The sequence below is a fragment of the Lonchura striata genome, chromosome 3, assembly GCF_046129695.1.
Source record: "Lonchura striata isolate bLonStr1 chromosome 3, bLonStr1.mat, whole genome shotgun sequence".
In the NCBI taxonomy this organism is placed as follows: domain Eukaryota; kingdom Metazoa; phylum Chordata; class Aves; order Passeriformes; family Estrildidae; genus Lonchura; species Lonchura striata.
In genome coordinates, this window is record NC_134605.1 from 60,352,424 (window position 1) to 60,375,593 (window position 23,170).

The 23,170-nt window shown below is 38.4% G+C and overlaps 1 protein-coding gene across 1 annotated transcript in view; it reads left to right on the plus strand.

Annotated features, from left to right (window-relative positions):
- Positions 1 to 1,854: 1,854 nt before the first annotated feature.
- SAMD3 (sterile alpha motif domain containing 3) overlaps positions 1,855 to 23,170 on the plus strand; it is a 35,962-nt gene continuing 14,646 nt past the window's right edge. The window contains exons 1-6 of the mRNA XM_077781759.1: positions 1,855 to 1,960; positions 2,700 to 2,889; positions 6,635 to 6,748; positions 14,365 to 14,550; positions 14,853 to 14,937; positions 21,956 to 22,123. Coding sequence (XP_077637885.1) covers positions 1,882 to 1,960; positions 2,700 to 2,889; positions 6,635 to 6,748; positions 14,365 to 14,550; positions 14,853 to 14,937; positions 21,956 to 22,123 — 822 coding nt within the window. The 5' untranslated portion in view covers positions 1,855 to 1,881. The remainder of the gene's footprint in view (positions 1,961 to 2,699; positions 2,890 to 6,634; positions 6,749 to 14,364; positions 14,551 to 14,852; positions 14,938 to 21,955; positions 22,124 to 23,170) is intronic.

Sequence of the window (23,170 nt, forward strand, 5' to 3'; positions counted from 1 at the left end):
ATAACACTGATAGAAGACTGGTGTGCTCTTTCTTTTGGTTACTTTGTCTATAGCAGAGGCAAGTAACTGAAATCACTTTTGAAAAGCATTTCAAAGTATTTAAATTTCATGACCCTTAATGTATATACGATTAAAAAAAAACAAAACTGCCTCTCAGCTATCATCACTTCTCTCCATAAAGCGTGCAGCCTGCATTTCCATGGGCAAGCGGCTATTTTGCTGTAGAATTAGCCACCCAGGGCTAAATGTGCATATTGCTGTGCATGGCTAGGGTTTGCTTGACACTTTTTGAAGTGTTGGTATCTGCCTCTCTGCTTTAGAATAATTGTTCCAGGGTGTTAGTCTTCTTATAGGGTGAAGAAGTGACCTTTCCAACATTTTAATGTATCTCTCTCCTTTTACACTGCTTGGTTGATAAGGGAAGTATCTTTCTGCTTTGCACCCGGTTTTATCTTTCAAGTTTTTGGAGAATTTTTTTCTGCACTACTCTTTGCAAGGAAGTAAGAAGTGTGACAGAAAGGTGTGATTTTTAATTTACACCAGAGTTCTCAACAAATAATGACTTTTCACACCCTGTTCTTGTTGCTTAGCCTGGGGGAGGAGTTGTATGGCTACTGTTGTCATATCAAATTAAACCCACTCATGTAATTCAGAAAGGCATTCCTCTTAAACTTAACCCTTCTAAGCTGCTGAAGTCGACAGGCATAAGAGTGTAAACTGAAGTGTGTCTTTTGGAGGATCTCTGCTACTGAAGGATGAAAATGGAAATATTTTATTCAAGGAGTTTTTTTCTTTTTTTGGTTTTCCTTTTCTTTTGAGCACAGATTCTGATGAGGTTTGTGAGGGTGAATCTTCATGTTAGCCTGGAGTTTGCTGCAGGCTTAGGGTATGGAAGGAAATGTTTGACCAACAATGCCAGACACTCATACGTGTGTCTGAAAAACTGATTCCGATAGTGTTGCTGTGCTGTAGATTGCAAGCACGGTCATGGAGCACTTGGTGATCCTTTAGATAGGAGAGCTAAAACACCTTGATAAGAAAATTCCCCTCAGAGAGAGTTTTCTCTTGCTGAGAAGTTCGCAGTGTGGAACAAGCTGTGCCTCTATAAGTTACCTTCCTCTGGGGAGGTCTCTGGTGCTTTGGGGTGTGTTGCACCCCCTTGTCATCCGAGTGTGTCCTTCAGGCAGGAGGCACACAGAGTGTGCAGGATTCACCCAGAGGGTGGATGCACCCATCCCGGCTGCCCCAGAGCCTCTGCCTTCCCAGGGCGCACACTGCATCCTCCCAGGTACCACTGGAGCCTGGAGAAGAGAACCAGCAAACAACAGCAGGGCAGTCTCCTCCCTTCCACCTTTCCTGTCCCTGGCTGTTGGTAATTCAGGGTTAAGTGTTTGCTGGGTACCTGCCCTGCCAGGCGGTGCAGAGAGGGTTAAGGTGCTTGGTTGACTGTAAGCATGGATGTGACAGACTCTTATCTGATGGTGGGGCGGCTTGTTTTTTTTTTTTTTTCCTTCTGTAAAATGTCAGCCATTTCCTGATGAGCCTGATGGTGGTGGCGAATTTCACACCTTTTTTCTTCTCTGTGTGGAAACCTGGGTGTTAATGGTACCGGAGCAGGTCTTGTTTTATAAGGAATGAGGCTGCCTCAGAACAGAGGGAAACCAGGGACGGGAGAGGAGGAGAGGAAAGGGATCCAAGAAAACTGCCACTTACAACAGGCATTAGCTGGATTGTTTTCCACTATTTTTATTCAGAACATGTAGGTATATTATTTCCTAAGTACATTTTTTTAATATGAAATGTTGGAGCTTGGCTTAGAGCTCAGCACAAAAATAATCTATTTTCATTTCAGAGAGAAATTTAACGTTGCAACAATTGAAGATGGAAAGTTGGTCAGTTGAGCAAGTCTGCAACTGGTTGAAACAGAGAAATTTAGGAGAGCTAGTTCCTAAGTTCCGTGGTAAGCATTTTTATTGTTTGGGGGAGTGGTGCTGTTTGTTTAGTATATCTTGCTATGCATTTTATTGGCACTCCCTACCTTGTTTTGGTTTGGGGCATGTATGTATTTGCTAACCTCAGACTTTTATAGAAATTTATTAGGGTGAGAACTGACATATATCTGATAAATCAACATAAGTGTACAAATTTGCTACAAAGTCTGAGAAATCCTGGGGGAAGAAATTAAGCCTGTATATAAATAGACACACCTCAAATCAGAGCTGGCAGTTTAAAAGACCTGACAGGGCCTATTTTATGTTGTAGAAATCTTTTGAAATAATGCAAATGTAGTGTGCAAATGTTTTATGTTTGAGTATATAGACACTTCACAGAAGCGTGCACAAGAAACTGTAATGTGAACAGCCTATTGCTTGTCTACTCTGTTAAAAAGCTTGATTTCCTTCATCAGCAAGTAACAGTCTCCTGTGATTCAAGCAAGGCCTGACTTAAAGCAGTAAAATTGTCACCTCTGCTTCTGTGTGTTTCAGGCTTGGCTGTATGTCAGGGGAAGATATCTGGCCAGTGATTAAGACTCCTGGCACTGCTTGGGAAAGGATGGTGATAGCTGAAGATGACTGTCAGCAGTACAAAGCATCCTTCCCTTTGATCCATCTCCCATCATCATGTGTTTAGGCATATAGCATGTAACTGTAACTATAAAGCTATTTTACAGTAATTCTTTTATCCCCTTCGATCTGCAGAAGAAGAAATAAGTGGAGCAGCTCTTCTGGCTCTTAATGATCGTATGGTGCAGCAGCTGGTGAAGAAGATTGGGCACCAGGCAGTGCTGATGGACCTAATTAAAAAATACCGGCAACAGAAGAGTGGGCTGGAACCCCTTACATACTGTTGTGAAACAGCTTCTCAAAAATTTCCAGAAGTAATCAGTGGGTGAGTTTGTTCATGGCACAGCAAATTTTGGTCTTGGTATAGTTGTGTTCTTTTCATGGCATTTTAAAACTGGAATTTAATAGCTCTTCATCTGTACCTGGTTTTTATATTTTGAGTATCTGTAACAAATGTGAAATGTAACATTAGATTCTTCCCTTGTGGTTTTAAACAGGGCATCAACATTCCTGAAACACACCATTAATTAATTTAAACTTCCTTCATATCCAGTTCTGAGTTCTAGTTTTCATTTGAATGTCAAACTTTCATTATAGCTAAGATTTTCTCTGTTTTCTCTATTAAGCTTTTGAAGAACTTACTTTTAAATGCTTGCAAATCTTGTAGTATAATAATGATTTAGCCAGAGATAGTATTTGTGTCACAGGGGTATTGAAAGTCAGTTTATCAAAGGAAACTCTGGATTTGGTCCAGATGTAAGCATTTAAAATCCCACAGTGGGATTATTGAAATTTATTGTGAAACTACATAGATTTTTAGAAAACAGATTCCAGAGAGATTGTCCTCAGTTATTACATTCTGGGTCTTGTTTAGGCAGGTTTTCTTTGTTTGTTTGGGGTTTCTTAGGGGATGGAGGAGTGGGCAGAGTTTGTTAGGTGTTTTCGTTGCGGGTATTTCTGTGAAGGGTTTGTTCATTCTCCCATTGTTTACCTCCATTCTGATCTATTGTAAATCTTTCAGGGTTATGTTTTTCTGAATATCTTGGCTGAGGAGAGAAATCCTGACCTCTAAGTGGTACCTTTTAAACCCGAGAATCCTGGCTGTCGAGAACAGCTTGCCATGGATCCAAAATGCTTTTTTTTTTTTTTAAAGGAAAGGACTCTAGCACTAAGGCTGCATTAGGCACAGTAGGATTAATCCCAGAGGATTAGAACTGCAGAGCATTTGCCTTCATCCAAAAGGAGTCCAGGTTGTGCACTCCGAGGTGATTAAAAGCCCAAAAAAAGCATGATAGTGATAACTGAGTAACTTCCAAACAATATAGAGCTCATGAGGAAAACTAAACTACACAGGGAGATACATCCTCTTGTCCTTCTGGAAGTATTTGTGAAACTCCTGAGGTAAATGCTCCTGCACTGCTGGAGAGAAGGGGATTGCAGGAAGAAGACTAAGTCACTGCATGTGAGATTTATCACAGGCCTGAAACATGAGACCACAGCCGGTCTCCACTCTCTGCCTATTTGATTTATAGGAAGATCCTTCTTTAGAGGGTAGAGGTGTCTGCTGTGAAGAAGACTACCATGTATAGGTCCTGTACTTCATCCAAAGTGAGGTGGATATGCCATGATTTCAGCAGGGGTTCAGAAGAAAACATGTCCTTATGTTTAGGGCAGTTAGAATGTGGCTTTGGATATTTAGCTTTCTGACTTGGTCAGGGGTATTTGGATAGCCTGTGTCTTAGATGTGACTTTCCCATGTGCTTCTCAGCAGGTGCAGTAGCATGAGTGCAACAGTTTTGCTCTGAAGTTCAGCAGACTCAAAAAAAATTTAAATGCTTAAAATACCAAATCTTAGTGAATATAATTTGCATTAAAATCTTCCCCTATCTAATCTCCTTTTTTGTGTCAGCAAGACAGAATAAAATTCAAACAAGTTTAAGATGCATTCAGTCATGTATTTTAGGATGAGTAAAAAGTCAAATGCACTCTGTGCATTTTGGGGTATAAAAATATGGAAAAGCAGCTATAGTGAAAAGAGTGTTTTGTTACAAAACTGAAAGTTGTATCTTTATATGCAGATAGCTGTGACTCTTTTCTTAACACTGCAGTGCTTTTCTTAGTGATGTAGTTCAAAATTATTTTTGTCTGTTTGATACATCTTGAACAAAATAAGAATAATTTCTTTTGATCTAGTTCAAGGACTCATGACTTAAGTGTATGAGACACTGTTTCGAACAAATGTAAAATTCGTGGTTCTGACAGTTCACGGTGTATGTGAACTCACATTTCCTCCATTGCTCCCTGATGTTAGGCTGAATTTCAGTGAGTAGAGAAACCACGTTAAGCAGTTAATAGCATCCACAGCTGGGTGTGTTATCCCCTTGTGGTGCCAGAGAGCAACACTGAAATCTGAGTTTGCATGCTCCTAGCTCCTATCGTGCAGTGCTTGAGCCCAGGTGAAAACCACCCATCATTTCTGTTTTGCAGAATTATTTCTCAGTCAGGCCAGTTCCCAGAGCTTGCTCACCCTGCCAGGACCAGTGACAGGGCGGACAGGGCATTGCTCAGGGCAGGGAAGAAAGGATCATCATCACAGTCTCTTTCTGAGTCAGCTGAAGTCACTGCGGAGCTTCCAAGAGCCTTCAGCAGTATTTCCCTGTTGTATTTCGCATATAAATGCTATCCCCAGTGCTTTTTGGTGCACTCCTGGCTGCCACCTCTTTATCCTGGTGTCCTTGGCTCATCCTGGGACTGTGTGAATTGTGCTGACCTCTCCTCCCTGACAGAAACAGAAACAAAGTCCTTGGCTGGACATGGAATTTGGAGTACAAAGATGAACACTTTCTGTGTGGAAGTAATAGATTTGGCTTATTAGAATGTGGCTTATATCTCCAGCAGTTTGGATTAGAACATGGAAATAGCATCTTGTGTCTGTCACTGGTTCAGTGGAAGTGTTCTCAGTCACACAGTAGAAACTGCTTATGTGTGTATGAGGAGCTCACACATAGATATTCCCAGGTAAATATTAAGCTCCCTTCCACTTGCACGATCAATTTTTCCTAAGAGCCACACAGGAGATACTAAGGGGTTTTTTTGTTGTTTCATTTAACTACATGGCTGAAATATATTGTTTCATGGAAAGGGAGAGCTCCCCTTATAAATATGGCAAACTTTAATGTCATTTCCAATAATCTTTTGTGTGATGAGTGCAGCTGAGGCTGGAACAGTTTCTAGAGCATCTTTAGAGTTCAGATGTTCTGAAGAGATGAGGTCAGGAAAAAAAAAAGTGGTTTATGATTGCCATGAATTCTTGGCAGCATAACAGTATCACCTATCTTAACTCTGTTTTTCTCCCAGTATGGAGTAAAACTGCTGATGTTGGCTTCCACCAACACATCTACCAAAACAAGAAATAACAGGAATGTGAGGAGGGAGAGAAGTGGGCACAAAGGTTAAACGGAAAGTAGTGAACTGGCTCATAGCAAAGTGGGTATCTAGAGATTTTGTTGCTAGTGCTGAGCTAGAGCTGGAGCAAATGGCCAAGAGCAGTGGACTGTAAGATCAGGAAGCATTCAGAGATCTTCTAGAGTGGCTCGAGTAATGAAAAGATGACTTGAACCTTATGATTTAACCTCCTGAAAATAGCAACTTTTCAAGATTCTAGGTAAATAAAAATGTATTGAAATGCTGTGTAATTAGCTCTTTTAGCTCACCCCTTACATGTTGCAATGGTTAGTTTTCCCAAAAATTAGGAGATGTCAGGTTATGAAGATGATGTTACTCTGAGAAGGCTGATTTTCTTGGGAATTGTAACTGTGTAGTAATTAGAATATAAGCAGGCAGAACTTTCTACACTTTTCCTTTTATTTTGTCAGAGTTTGATAATTAAACTGAGAAATTGATTAAGAGGCATGGGCATATAAAATCATGACATATTTGGTATGTTGATTTTTCTCCTTTTCTGTTTCTGTCACTGGTATTTTAGAACCCTAAACATCCTCTTTTCTGTAAGCTGAGAAAGACCTGAGCACAAAACCTGAGAGTGATTTTTTGTTGTTTTTTTATTTCAGGGCTACTGACAGACAGATGTTAAATTCTTCTGGTTTTCTGCTGGAGCAGAAGAAATATCTGTGCTCAGCTGAAAACGAAAAAGGACTAATTGATCATAGAGTGTTAAAGCAAAAGTGAGTTTATAATATATTCATTAAATTTTCCTTACTTTTTGACAATTACATAAATGCTTCATCTTGCTTCATTTATACTTTAAAAAAAAGTGATCTTAACTACTGGAGGTCAGGTTCAGGTATATCCAGGTGAATTTAGAAAACAAGAACAGAAATTTGACTGAATGAAATAGCCTGATGGTGTGGTTCCATCCTCAGTCCTTGCTCACTGTTTCATGTTATCTCATGCAGAGGGCAAAATACAGGTTTGTCTTTATTTATCTGACTTTTAGGAATAGTATTTTACAGATATATTTTCAACAACAATCTGACAAATTAGTTATTACAGAGTGGAATATGGCTATTCAATATATTGTGTGCTTGAGGTATCATAAATATAGCACTTGTGAAGGTAGGAATGCGGATTCCATTAGCACACTTATTTTCCTTGCTTATCAAAACAAGCCTGCCTAGAAACTGGAGGCAAGACAATGTGATGAGTTTTTTTTCTTTTTTTTTTTTTTTTTTCTCCTTTGATTTTCTTCTTTGAGATGGGCAGTCAGCATTGAAAGAGAGCCCTATTCATCTTTCAATGCAATTATTTTCATGTTTCCAAAGTTTTGTCTGCTTATCATTATTCCCCTTTATTTCTACCTGCTACAGCTTCTCCCTCTGTTGTTCTCCCCTGTAGATATGATTTGATGCTTTTAAAAGGCCTGGTACTTCTGTTTTTAAAATAACATCTCAAAAACTCCAAAGGTCCTGTCAGCATTGTTATCAAAGAAACAAACCCAAATCACTTGAACCCTAAGAATAAACAACTAATATGATCCTCCAATATTTAGCCTTTGCTTCTAAAGGATGCTTATTTTTAATTAGTTTTCCTTGTGCTGTATAAAGAGTTTTAAATGGGTTGTGTGAGTCAGAGTAGCCATTACACAATGTACGGTTTTAAATTATTGTTATTTGGCCAGGATTATACTTATAGCCTCTGTCTCCTCATTCATTTCATCCAATCTGAAAAAGAAAACTTAAAATTTTTGTTTGATTTGTTTGGTTTGGTTTTGGGTTTTTCTGTTTGTTTTTGTGTTTGTTTGTTTTAATTTGTCTGTGGTGTTGGGTTTTTGTGGTTTCTTTTTGGCTTTAGTTTTGTTTTCCCAGAAGATTCATGGAGCCACAGCTCCAATAACTGTATGGTTTTGCTGGAAGTGAATTAGTAGATGCTTTTATGGATTATTAATGCTGGTGAATTAGCTCCAATTTCTCTGTGTTTCTTGTGTAGGTAGTCTTAACAATGGTGTTAAATACACTCTTCTATATTACTAAATATTACCAAAATATCAAAGAAAACTGTTTAAACACAAAAATAAAGACTAAGTGGATGAAGAAATTGTATAATTTGTTTTCTTGTATTGAAAATGGGCATACATAAAACCAGATGAGGTTTCCAACCTACTCCAATGGAACAATGTTATGCTAGCAATGACAGAAGTAAAACCAGCTCATCTTTTTGTGAATCTCCCAAGAAGATTAATCTTGAAACAGTGCCTATCTGTGAAGAGAATAAATTAGGGAGGACAATTCAATAAATGCACTTCCCATATTCTGCTTTTCTATACTGGAGTACTAGCAGTTTTATGGCTTCTAACAGCCTGGGGTTTATCTTGTTGCTAAGACAGAGGCTTTTATTATTTGTAAATACCTGATACTGCTGTGGAAAACCATCCTTTTATTGGTTGGTTTATAAGTTCTGTCTGCCTTTCCTCAACATATTTGCTTAGCAAAATGACATCCCTAATGTATCCCTTTTCCACTGTTTCCACTATGATGGTCCAGCTATTTTCCCTCAAGAGTAATGTCCTGGTACATGTTTATTTGTACATTTATTTTTTATTTCCTATAAAAATGTGTTCTGTAGCTCTTGAGTGCTGTGTAACAGGTTTACTGTCTGAATGAATGCATTGGAGTAATTTGCTCAGAGCACAAGCAGGAGTTATCCTGCCAGCCAGCCACAACAGGTTTGAACTTCCCTGTTTGCTGTGAGTTTGGAAGGTGTGGTCAGTGCTCAGCTAAACCTGGGCCTGCTATGTGTTCATATACCAATAAAGCTGTTGCCAGCATTGACAGAATCTTGGTGCTAGTGCCTGCATAAATTTGAGCTGATAGCAATGACAACAAACTGGAAGATTTACAATTACCTTTACATTTGCCTTTATAAATTTAGCATCCGTCACTAAGATGGCCGTGATGGCCTGCATGGGTCATTTATTTCCTCAGTGGAGGAAATGTCTTTAACTAGGCCAGTCTCACATCTTTTTTGGTCAGGCTACAGCAACTGCCCTGACTGCTGGGTAGCTACGTCTGAAGTGCCTTTAATTATGATATGTCATTCTGCTAATGATCTGTAGACAGCTTCTTGCTTTGCCTCCCCTGTTACCTATACATCACTATTTTTCATCTGTTTGATGTGCAGAAATATAGTTATGGTTGTGCTTAAAAAAAAAAAAAAAAGAAAATTTTAAAAGGAAAAGAGAAAAAGAGCTGCTAGCCTGAAAAATTTGCACCTGGTCAATTACTTCAAATGATTTCGCTCCATTTACACAAGAGGGCAAATATTACTTTTAGATAACATACATATACACACAAATGTAGTTATAACCCTACAGTGAAAACTCAGCAGGACTGTGCTTTTTAATGTATAGCTTAAAAGTTTCTTAGTTTCTAAGCAAAGACCTTATTCTTGATATCATCATGTATACCAGACATAATTCTGATGATCTTTTTTTCAGTTAGCTCATAAGGACATGAAAAGCAGACTTTAAACAACCATGTTAAGTCTTTGACGGTGGTCAATAGTAGGAGAGAAGTACTGCCTGTCTATTTTGTTAAGAAGTACAGATGTTAGATGCTGTCTGATTATACATTTGGTATAACATACCAGAAAAACAATTTCACAATTTCATTTTTATTATTTCTGATAATTTCACTTAAATTGTTATTGCATCTTCATGAAACCTGTCTTATCTGTGAGTTTTGGTTTGGTTTGTTCAGGACGTGCAGGAGGTGCTTTAAATTTAAGTTTTTTATTTATATGGATGCAAGAATTTCTGCCACTTTTTTTGTTTTAAGTCAGCATTTCATGTCTGTTATTGCAGCAGGATACTTAAGGATACTATTCTAAAGGACCTAGAGGACTCGTAACAATACCTATTATCTGTTCTTGTTGTCTTAATGTTTTGAAAGTCAGGACAACAGGATTCATGGTTTTGGAGCACCTCAGGTCATCAGAGCTGAATTTATTGACATGGTGCTGTGAGTCTTCCTCAGAAGTTTGGAGGAAAAAAGAAATAAATTGCTGTCTTGTCCACACCAGAAATGAGCAAGTTTTACAAATGACTTGCAGAAGACACTAATTGCATTGCCTTATTAAGGTCTAGCAGAGTCATAACAGCAACACAACAAAAGTTCCAAAACCCCATAAAATTCTTTGAATACAGTATAACATATCTTATGGTGTGAAATATGAATAAACCCTGTTTCTTTTAATTGGCTGGATTTAACTGGCAGTTTTGTCGTCAGATTCCCTAAGGAGCATTTTTTCTTCCCCTTTCTGTAACCCACAGCTGCTGCCCTCGCATGAGGTGAAAGTGCAAAGCCTTCCCTTATGTGATGTAGCTCCTCAGACTGTCAAAAAGCCTGGGCTCCTTCTAGAAGAAGGTTGTGTCTACATCTCACAAACTTTTTTGGAAGCAGGTTAATGTTGACTGTAACTTCGTGGCCATACTGAACATGGTGGTTTCTATAGAATGGGTACTGCAGGGGAAGGTGAAGAGGGAGCTGCTCTGGGAAATGGGCAGCTTTGGCACATCTCGGAGCTCCCACATCCCAGCCTTGCTGAAGTTAACACTGCTGTGGGTAACTTCTTTTTCAGTCTAAAGGATACCTGCCCTTATGCTTAGTGGGAGCTGAAAAATATAAGACATCACCAAGCACTAGGTAGACTGCAAATCCCAGGCTTGAGAGAATAACTGGGAAACCTTGTATTTGTGCTCAAAATTTGGAAATGACAGTGAAGCACGGAAAGAGAATGGCATGAGGATCTTTCAGGCACAGATATCAGAATTGTGAATAGAAAAATGGTGCCCTTTTTTATCTGACTATTGAGAGGAAGAAAAGTGGTTTTGGCATTTCATCTTCTCTCATAATGTCTTCCTTTTGATGGAAATAGCCTTTGCAACCTTAAATGTTGGCATAACATTGAAAGCATATTATACATGTGTTAGGGAAATGGAATGTTTTTTTACAGCTGAAGACTTTTCCTTTCTTTCACATCTACAAGTTCCTTGTTTTCTCCTCTGTTTTCTCCTTGAATTCGTTGACATGGATTTTCTTCCAGACTACAGCGCTTCAGACCAGAGTCTCTTGCTGATGTGTGCTGTAGATATGTGAAAGGTTACACCTTCATTTATGAATAATGGGAATCTACTGAGACTTCGCCCACATGCTGAGTTTTATGTGGATGTACCAAAAAGGGGAACAACCCATCAAAGTCAGCAAATTTCTTCTTAACTGCCATGTCCTTTGACTAAATGGGATCTGAGCTGGTACAGCAATGGGTGCCTGACTCATGGACTTTAGCAGACAATAAGAAAAGCTTGTGCCACACAGCCAGTTTATGTGTGTGCTCAATTGGCCTTTAAATCGCATTTTCCTCTAAATGAACTAAATAGATGCAAGAAACTGATCCATCTTACCAGTATGTTCAAGAAGCTTAAAAAAACTAAAATCTTATTATGGTTTAGTATTTGATCTTCTTTCTAGATCTCTTTGGCTCTTTACACAGCTATCTTGATTGAGTTGTTGGTATTGATATCAAGATTATTTTTACTGACTTGTTATAGCTAATGCTCTGTGCATCTGTGTGTTGTATGGAGTTGAACTTGGAGACATGATGCTGTGTTTACTCCCCACTCTTCTCTCCAGTGCAATCTGCAACCATCACTGAATGGTCTGGGTGGCACTGCAAATGTGTAACTCTTTGTCTTTTTGGCAGTAAAACGAAGTATTCCCTCGGATTAGGGATGGCAGGGGTTATATAATTCAAATAGATGGGTCTTTGAGGGCTCTTTGAGGTTTTTTGCTGTTTGTTTTTTTGGCTGGTTGGCTGGTTTGTTGTGAGGTATATTTTTCCATCTGAAGGAGACAAATGGCTCCTCCCAAAATAATGCTGTTTTATAGCTTCATGACTCAGTAAACATGCTGTGCGTGAGCAGAGTAAGGTTACAATGGAGACAAAGAAGGAAATAGCTGTGTGAGACAGGACTGTGACTGAGCACATTAAAGTGGCAATCTACAAAAGCTGAGTGGTTAAAGCTCTGTGAATAGTTGTCTCCTTGCTGAGGAAGTACTTCTTGGGATGCAGTTCCTTACTGCAGCTAAGCATAGAGAGACCAGCTTGGTTCATCTGAATTGGTATTTGTTTCACCTCATGAGAAGTCATTTTAGGGACTTAAACTGTGAGAAAACGAAATGAAAAGAATAATTTAGAACTTTGTCACTGCAGATCCTTGTAACTTGCTGTAGGATTCCTAGTACCAGCGAGAAAGGGGTGTAATTAAGTCAGACATGTGACAGCAGAGAAAGAGGGATGCTGAAATTTTGCCTTAGCTAGCTATTGGATTGATTCCACTGTAGAATCAAAAGTCTCAAGAACTGAGAGACAAGGAAAAATGTAACTTGAGATTTTGAGATTTTTTTCCAGTTTCAAGATTTTGATCTCATTTCTGCCTCAGGTTAGCTAGAGGAGGTGTAGCCAGAAACAGGCTACATATATTTGTACCTAAATCTCAAAACTGTGTGTGTGCACTGAGATTTATGTGTAGAGCCAAAACCTTCCTTGATTGTGGAGAACAACATTACAGCTGAACAGAACTGTTCTTTTAGTTAAGCAGCCTTGCATGTGAGCATTTCTGAGGATAAAGTTTATGTGGAGTTGTGTCTCTTTTCAAACAAGCTTATATTTCATTGTAAAATATTACAGCATGTGTTTAATATGACTTCCCAACAGCAATGAGTCCATCTAAAACTAGTAAAATATTTAATCTCATGCAGTGTGGAGACCAGAGGAATTTTTGGATCTTGTTTGGAGAGCAGGGAATTATTTTATGTTAGGTAAGGTAAATGAAGATAAATGAAACTTGGAGCGTTTTTGTTGCCGTGGCAAGTGTGAAGGGACTGGTGAATGGGAGAGTTGCCATGATTCCCTGATTATTAGCCATCCTAACTGCAAGAAAATTTTATTTTCTCAAGTGACTGAATGTAGTCCAGCATGCCCAAATCTAACCTGCTATAAACCCCTCCACTTTTTGGAATTGAAAACACCATGTAGTAATTTGCAGCCTGTGCACTACATCACTTCCATCAGGAAAGTTGGTGAAGGTACAGGATGCAAACTTAAAGGCTGCAGAGCTGCTCACTGATGCTACATCAAACATCTGTGCTTTGTTTGCATAGGAGGGATTTCCAAGTGATTTCAGGATCTAATGGGGTTTATTTTCCTTTGTGTATATTAATTTATCACGAAAAAAGGACATGAACATGTCTATGTGGATAAATTGTCACTTCCTGCACAACTTTGCCTTCTTTTGAGGCTGCAAAGTACAAACAGAACTTCACTGCACCTTGCACCTACTGTTAACTATCTGTGTCCCATGAAATCTGGTGAGCTTGAAAAGACAGCAGCCCTGACCATTTTGTGCCTGTTTTACATGGGGAAATGGTAGTGTGTGAGTACTTCTACTGATGTTGGGAGCAGAATACAGTACTGAAGCTATATATTTTTTTCCCTCAGCACTGCATTGTCATTCATGGTAGGGCTGGCGTTGATGCAGTTATATCAGGGACGTAGAGTTTTTGACAACCTACAAGATATATTAAAAAATGCCAAGGTGATGTGGCAGCATAAGCAGGTCAGAAAGTTTGAGAGTTATAGGACAACCTACTAAAGAAGGTATTGAGACTATAACTGGCTGTTGGGACCCACTTTTCACTGTGTTCTCTTGGAATGAGGATTTGGGCAGCCAGTGGTAATATCCCTACCTCATGCTCACCCCAGCTGAGGTGTGACTTCTGTATGTAGCAGTCATGGTGTTCTTATGACAGGAGCTGCTGGGCTGTGTCTGCTTTGTTTTCAGACATGAGCTGATGATAACTGCCTTCATCCCTTCCTTCATGCCCTCTCCTGTGGGAGGACAGCCTTAAATAATGTCACATGTAGTATTTTATTCAATTAAGCTGTTTGTCTTGCTGGAGAGGAAAAATAAATGAAGAGACATAAAGGTGTTTTGCAGCACCAGCAAGCCCCCACTGACTTCTGCTTTCAGCCTTCAGTTAGGAAGCACCTCCTACTGACTGCTGGCTGTTACATTACACATTTGATATCTGCTTTTTAACTCTGTATGTATTGATCGCTGCTTTTGTAGATATTCTTTATGGAGAAACAAAGACAGCAGGCCTTGAATTTCTATAGCAAGAACTTTCCCTTGTGTTGTGTTTTTCCATGTATTTCTCTTTCCCTCCTGCCTGCATTTCCATAGAAGAAAGATGTGATGGTGATGATACAATCTTTTCTTTTATAGAAAAAACCTGAAATCATTTTTTGCGAGACACAAGATGTTGCAGTGGACGAGTTCTTATGTTTTGCCAGACTTCCCTTATGATGTCAAGTGCATATTAGCAGAAAAAAAATGCCCTGATCACAGTATGAGGATAAGAATTATTGAATTTTTACAAGCAGACATGACAAAATACCTGGAAGGATCACTGTAAGTAAACACTATTCAATTTCTTGGGGGCATTACCTGTTTTCTGCAGACATAAATTTTAAAATTGATGTAAAGCTATTCTCTAATATATTTGCTTAAAAAGAGGCTAAGGCCTGACACCTACTGAAACCAATAGAAAGATTTCTTGCAAGCCTTTAAGCTGTGCCCTTTGTTATTTGGAGGGCAATTGGTTGCCTGAGAAATAGTCAGAAGTAATTTAATCTAGATCAGTATAGACTCCAGTGTTTAATACTGTCTAGAAAACCAAGTATTTCTTTTCTATCTCCATCTTGTTTGCATAGGTATCCGAACAGTCAGCAATATAACATTGTTGTCAATGCTCTGCTCCAGGCATACCCATTCCTTGATGAAGATGGGAATGGCTTTGTAAGTATTGTGGGCTTTCCCCACATAATTAATCACAAGAAAATAATCTAGTTCATAGGAAATCGATATCAATTTCTTATATGCTGGTTCTATTCAGAGCGCACGCACTTGGCTCTGTTTGGCAGATCACATTTTTATTTCATTATGTCAATTAAAGATTAATGCAGGTATAGCTGTACCTGCTGCCATGCAGACCTGTCTGTAGATTAAAACCCTGGTTGCTTGTTAGGTATATTTTCTTTCTGGGCTGATTTCTGCCCAGGGATACAATTAAATCTGTTTTTTTTTTTTTCTATTTTTAAAAACAAAGAAGTCAGCTCTTTTTTGGGAAATTGTCTGTATGATGACTAACATGTGACCGATGCTCTTGCAATGTATTATGATTGTTTGTGTGTTAGATATGAAACATGCAGTAATACTAGTGGTTTAAAGAATCTAGGTCTAATTTAAAAAAAACAAAACCATTTAAAAACAAATTTTGGAATATCATTGGGGGAAATAGCAGAAAGCAGTGGAAGGAGATGATTTAAATCTGAACTACATTTTTTTCACTTGTGATCCAGAATATCCGTCTGTGGTCTTGGACAACAGTGGTCACCTTTTCACTTCACATCATTGCTTTGCCATGTGATACTTTTATACCGTCTTGTAAAAGTTTGTGGGCCTCAGTGGGGACTGTTATCTTTAAACATATATAAATATCTATCTCACATGCCATTACTGTAGAAAACAAAATAATTTCGGGAATAAAAAAAGAGTTGAGGCTTAAGGGTTACTATTCTAGTTCTGCCCTGAGCCCAGGCATTGTTGAAGGGAAGGGACTGAAGAAAACAAACACATCTCAAAGAGAAGAGAGGGAGCAAAAGGACCAGAGAGAAACAGTTTGTACTCACTTTTAGTCAGGATACCTCTCTGAATACCCCAATGGTGGTCCTTGGGTCCTGAGTAATGTGTGGCTTCATCTGGCTCCCTCTATGATGAGGAGCTGAAATGATATTCAGCTTGTTCTGAAGAGAATTTTACAGACTTTTTTTAAAACTGTTTTTAAACAGAGATTCTTAACGTAGGTTTTTAAAGGGCTTTAATTGCAGAAGGACCATAGGCTAAGTGAAACTACTTATAACTCTGTTCTTTGGGAAATAGTCTTTACTTACCACATGGATGACTGAACTGGTGCTGGCAGAAGTTATGTGATGGGGCAGAGATTTCAGAGTGGTTGTTATTTATTTTTTGATCTTTTCCCCCATTCTTACTAGAAAGCATTCTGGCAATAACTGCAATAAATAAACAAGGAAGCTGGAATTAGCAGTTTGCAATATTGCTAGTCTACCACTTTCTGATCCAGCCCCTCTCTATTGCCTGTGTTGCAAGAGGAAAAGTTGCACAAAAGGTGTATGCCTACATTCTTAAGTTTGGAGGAGGGTGTGAGAATGAATTAGTATTTTTTATTTGGCTTACTGTTAGACATTCCGTTCTGCCTTCTTGATCATAAATGCTATAAATACATATTTTTTCTTGATCTGAGAAAGTTGTGCGTTACAACAGTAACGGCTTAAAACAAACCCTACAATATATGCATAGCTACTTATCACAAAACTTGCAGTAAAATTGAATTCATATACCTTTGAGAAGCAAATGAACAGCAAAAAGAAATTGACAACAAATATTCTTTTTCTTATCCTTGAAAAGATCTTCAGCAATTTAAAAAAAGCAAAATTTTTGTAGACTTTTATTTTAAAATTACTCTAGCTGTTAAGGGACTATAATTATTCCTTGCTGTTCCTTATAATAGTATTAAAATATAAGATGTAAAATATTGATTACTGAGAGGTTTTGAATACCTTTAAGTTGTTTATCTATAGTAATCAAACAGTTGCTGTTATTATTACAGTTTTTAAAATAGTATATTGAAAACATTGAAGAAATAGACTATCAATAAAATTCAGAGGAAAAGGAGACTGATAGGTAAATGTAGAAAAGGAAAACTAGCATGAGAGTAGTCTTTCAAGCAAAAATGCTAGTTACGTTCTTTGTTAAACAGCATTTATATGTAAACTTCTGTAGAGGCAGTTCATTTAATGTGGTTTTGGTGTTGACATTGGGAAGGGAGGAATAGCACTCCAAGTTCTTATTTCTCTGTGGACTCCAAAGACAGCCTCAGGTGGCGAGCTGTGCACAAATGTCAGTGTTTGATAGACAGCCACCACCTTTTTGTGTCTTGTAAGGCTGGAGAATGGGAGACACCAAACATGGCAATTCAGCTGGGCTGGTTTCTGAGAATAATGGTTTCCAGTAGTGGTAGCACAATAAAGTTATTTGGGACTATTTAGAATACCAAAAAGTCTGTTTTCAATTATTGGACTTTCTATTTCTTTTCAAAGTTGTTGGAAAAATAACTTGTGGCATGCATTTTAAAAACCAAAAGGCCTAAGTGCAGTTTGGAGTACCAAGGTCTGTGTTCCCTCAGGTGTGCTGGAGCTCACTTCAGCTATTGAGTATTATCTTTCTGCCGTGTAAAATGCTCTATACCACTGTGTTGTTAATGACATTCATTTACTGCTTGTTATTTATTGCTGTGCTGTATCTCAGTTCCTAGATTCATTTTAACTCTAAAGTTATGCTTAAAAGGAAAGCAGTTTCTCAGCCTCTGGGGTGGATGAGCAGCCACAGCATTTGCTGGGCTCTGCAAAAGGCTGCAGTAGTTCTTAAAGAGATGTCCTGAGAAGGTCTGCCAGCGGTGGGTGTGATTTTAACCTCAACTCACATGTCTTGCATTTTAAAGCCCTTCACCAGAAATCCATGTGTTCTGGCTGCCAGAAGGGTGCAGCAGGAACTGTTCTGGGTTCCTCCCTGGCCAGTGTGCATGCCTGTGTGTCTGGGCAGGGGCAGGCAGTTGGGCTTCCTGGATGAGGAAAGGGAAAACTCACCCCATGAGAGATCTTAGGATTCTGGAATTCACATTTTCATCTGGCCAAGCGCAGAAAACCAGAATGTAAAGAACTTGATGTTATTGATGTACATGGATGGAGAAACTTTGAACTGTAAGTCAGCACTTTAATTGCAACATTTTTGCAGAAATTTAGTGACATGAACTGGAAAAGGGAAAGATTTCTGGCAAACATAGAGGAACAACAACGAAAACCAAACATAAGAGCACCTAAATTACCACAGGATTTTTGTGACAGGAAAAAAATTACTTGCAAAACTTTAGGCATTCCAGGTTTTGTGTGGTTTGTTTCTAAAATACTGGACTTTTGTTTCCTAACATACTTATTTACACCTCCAAATTATTTTAAACAAATAATTTAAACAATGTGTATGTTATGTAGAACTATAGTCTAATATTTTCAATCTCATACTGTTGCAATTAGAGGTTATTAAAAGTTTGTGGTTTCAAGATTTATTAGTAGATTATTCACAATTCTGTTTTCTCAGTTAAAAATTTTTCCATTTAGTTTTACAGTGTGAAAAATAAAATACTCTTCTGTGCCGTCAGTCCTTTTCAAAGAATATCCAATTCGGTATCGTCAGGACAATGGTTATGACCCTAAATAAATTAATTTACAAATAAAGTAATGAATAAGCCACTTATATACTATGAATTTGAAAATAATGTTATTTATGAGGTCAGTCTAGAAGCAGGGATTAAGAATTATCTAAAATTCTAAATAATGATTTAGAAAAAATTTTCTACTAATAGTAAAACTCATTTAAGAAGTGGGGTACCTGGAACAAAATTAATTCCAAGATTAACTTTTGGTAAGAGTATTTTAAAGTGACTACATAAGGAAGTTTTGCCATGGTATTTCCTTCTATTTACAGAACAATGCTATCCTAAACTAACATATGACATTTAAAAAAATAAAAGTCTTAATTTAATCATGGAATAGTTTATTAGATTTGTAATGTGTATTGTAACCAGTACAGCATTTGTGAGTTACAGACAAATAGCTTATATGGAAAAAGTGAAGGTCATAAACACAGCAGTTAAAAGCAAATTGGCATTACACTGTTTCTTGACAGCTTGCAAGATGTTCTATCTATCTGTGCTTGTCCATTTTACAAAGCTTAAACCCAGCAATTTGGAAAGAGTAATTTCCCTTATTCCATTTTATTTCAGCCAACCTTTTGAAAATTTTATGTTTCCAAGAAAACATGACAGGAGGAAGGGAGAGAGAAGGCTCTGTGCTCCACACCACTTGCCCTTTTGAGTAGGCTTTGCATAAGCAGCTCCCTTGAGCTCATGGCTGTGGAGTGGTGCCTGTGAAACTCAGGATGCTGATGTTGAGATGCTTAATTTATGTAACTGCTGTGCACAAAGTGATTATTTGCTAGTAAATTACTGATTTCAATCTGCATGTAATCCTTTCCCTCCTATGTCAGTCACAGGCTAATCCTCCTACTCCTTTACTAGGAAGGTAAACCTTCCTGGGGTGGTATTTGGGCAAAGCTGGGGAGAGCAGGAAAATTATAAGCAAATAAAGTTGTTGGTTCAAAAATGGTAACAAAAGCATCTTTTTTAGTGCACACATTACCCACAAGGGAAACCATATAAATGTATGTGCCTGCAGTCTCATTCTGGAAATAGGTATGTGAGAGGGGACTTGCCTAAGTTTATGACAATCCTATCATAAAAATAGATTTATTTAAAATTCTTAATTTATTGGGGGGACTGGGGAATGAAACAGTTGAAAGTTTTGAAGTTTGTGGGATATTTAAAGCCTTGTATGGGTGTCAGCATATTCTTTCAGGTGAAAGAATAAGCAAAAATATCTTCTAGCCAAATAAAGATTTTCAAAAGAAAGAAACTATGTGAAGCTCAGCTACAGAGATGCTTAAATTGTCAGCTGCTAATATATTCTGGTATGATCATGTTTTAAAATATTGTAACATCTGTTAAACACTTCAAAGCAGCATTAAACTAAGGACTTTGTTTGCTTTTCTTAGCAGCCTTAAAATAGCAAGCTAAGGATAAATTTTGCTAAGCATACAATGATGAGGTATTTGCATCAAAATGTGTAAGGCCAGAATTATAAATGTATTTAGGGACCTTAATGGTTCAGGTGAAAAACAAGTGGGATTTTCAAGGCATGTAGTCATCTTACTGCTTCTGAAAATGGTGCTGAGGTGTAACACTCGTCTTGAGGCAGTGACTGTGCCTTGTGAGGAGACTGGGTGAGCAGTTGTACTCTATTTTCAGTCATTATCTTTAGGTTAGTGGTGATGTGACTTCTGTTCTGGCAGAACCCTAAGCCTGAAGTTTGCATACTAGAAATGCAGATGGGTTTGCTTTCTTTCCAGTTCTTGGGTGTTGAAGTGTGACTGGCTGTGAAAAGGTACTTTGGTAAGGGCACGTAGGAGGTTGGCAGAGTGTCCCCCTAGGCGGGGCACTCCTGCCCTGGTAGGCTCTGGGCTGCTCAAGAAGAGCTGAAGTAGAGATCACAGGGATTGTAGTCTCTTAGCTCTTCCATCCTTATTTTTCACCATTAATGGAGGTCTTGCTTTTAGGATTGAGGGGCCTGTAGGTCAGCTAGAACCTAGGGAGTGGGAGCAATAAACTCAGCAGGAGAAATGCAAGGTCACTTGCATTCACCACCTTCACCACCATCTCTTAAGAGCCCTCCTGTGAGTGAGAAAGGCAGGCATGTCAGCCTCACTGCAAAGAGAGATCTGTACTACTTAGTCTCCTTCTACTGAAATCTGGTTTGCACCAAGTTAACCTTTCAAATCATGTAACCTTGATTAATAAATGACACCATTTTGGTAAGAAATTTAGGGTAGTCATTCTTCTGTTTGTATTGTGTTTTAGCATGTCAGTGGGTACAGGCTTGAATATAGTATTAAGTGAGTATAATATTGGAGTCATTTTTAGAAAATGAAGTAACAGATATTTTAATCTCTCCACATCCTTTCATTTGCAGTCACTTTTCTGACTGATTTTTTCCCTGTGACTCTTGAATACTCCCCAGTAACTGGAATACATAAGGGATTTTGAGGAATGACAAAACTGTTCAAAACTGCAGGTTGTGCCTGCAGATGTGTTGAACAGCCTTTGCTTAGAAATTGTTCAATGGCATGGCTAGCTCCTTGCCATGGGCCATCCATCTTTGGGCCACATGCAAATATGGCCATCGGTCCTTAAGGATGCATGAGCAAGTTGCTGTCCATACAACTTTTAGCAGTGACTTTTCAATAACTGAATAAAGAAATACACAAGGGTTACAGAAGTGCTGGGGCCATGTAAGCTCTGCCTTTGGCTGCCAAGGAGTGATGAATGGCTGCATTAAACAGGACCTGCATCTGCTTGTAATGCAGAAATGCCTTTAAGTTGCACTTTACATACCTTGAGGTGTCTTACAAAGGCTAGGACCTACTTAAATGATTCTCTTAATTCAGCAGTTTTGAGTTCAGTTGAAAAATACCCTTGATCCAGTATAACTGTAGGCTCCCAGCAAAAGGTAGTGCCATCCTTGTCTTTCCTACTCCCTTCTGTTAGACACAATAATCATACAACTGTGCAACCAGTTAAGATACTGCCAGAGGCAAAGGAAAAATAATATACTAAACTGAGAAAAAAACCCAAAACAAGTCACCAACCCCCCATCCCCCTGAAAACCCTACAGCACAGTTTCTGTGGCATCTGTGAGCTGATCTGCTTCACTGCGTAGTTTCACCACCCAATGTCATGAGTGGAGCATAAAGTAAGAGCTGAGGAATGGACAATAGTGCAGTTTATCTGGTAGCCTAGATAGATTCTCTAGCCCTTAGATTCAATTACTGTTATCCTCAGCAAGCCACAGCAGTGCCATTAGCCCAGCTGTTGGGTGCTGTAGAGCTACCACAGGTGCTTTTGTTTCCTTCCATCCTGAAGCCAACAGTGGTGCTGCCCTATGAGCCTTTTTCTGTTTAATGGCAAACACTTTTTTTTCGAGTTAGTTAAAAAAAAAAGACCTGCTTTAGGCTGGGGCAAATTCTTGACAGATATTTGTAATGACAGCTGTTTTTTCCCCCCATGTAGTTGCTGTGGAAACGGGCCCTTAAAGATCGTTTCAAATACGTGCGGAGACCCATTGAAGATGATGAGCAAGTCCTGAGGAACAAATGCAAGTTTGGCCACAGGAGAGGACAGAGCAGAAAATCTTCTTTTGTTGAAAATACTCTTGATGATGTCCAGGGGCAGGTAGAGGTAAGATTTTTGGTGCTTGACTGAGTTCAGTCTTTCAGCTCCTCTGTTGACAATAAGGCCACCAGCCAGTAAAGGGGAGAAATTATCTCATCTCATTTAAACTAATTTTGTATAGAGTTTGTATTGCCAGACTCTTGACTTTTTAGGTATTAATAACAGAGGAAACCTGATCTAGGACACCTTGCACATTTGTTCGCATTTAGAGTTGTAAATTGGACAGAAAATAGTCTGATTTTTTAAATGCAGTATTTCTATTCTGCTTTTGATTATGTATCTCCAATTAGAGTGAAAAACAATAGAGAACTATGTCTACTAGCTGAAGTCTCTGTACAAATAAGAATGCTAAGAGCTATTTGAGCTGGTAGCAAAAATCCTACTGTCACATTTGTTATATAAAATCTGCTTGTGTAGATGTGTGATGTACACAGAGATGTTTACAAATCTGTGCATGCAGTTGCTGTGTAATCCTTTAGTTGGAGAATTCAGAGCATTATCACTGTCCAGTAAGTGTCTGAAGCGTACTAATTAATTTATACACTTTCATTAATTCATTAAGGTTCCAGCTTTGCCAATACTGCACACACCTCTTCATGCTGCAATTAAAACATGGTAAAATTTAAACAATTGTATAAATGTGATAAAGAAGATATGTAAGTAGATATTTAGCTTATCCATGTTCATTCTGATGTTTACCAGACCCTGTATTAAGGAAACAAGAGTGGTTTATTGGATGCATTTCTGCATATATTACCCTTGTGATTGATAGTAGCTTTAGTTTCCTATACAAAATGCAAATATACATTTGGGTTGGTTTTTAGAAATTTCAGTAATTTATGTTTATTGCCTTTGGATTAATATGTTCGGGAATAAACACACCCCTTCTTGCCTACTTTAGCTGAAGGGTTTGCAGCATGTGTGAAGTAAGAAACCTGTGACTTTGGTGCAAAATAATAAACAGTCTCACTTTCAGTAATGAAGAAGTTATAAGCTCCAGGTTTTGTGTGCACATTAAGAGTTTGCCATCCTTTATCTGCTGAAGCTTGGAAA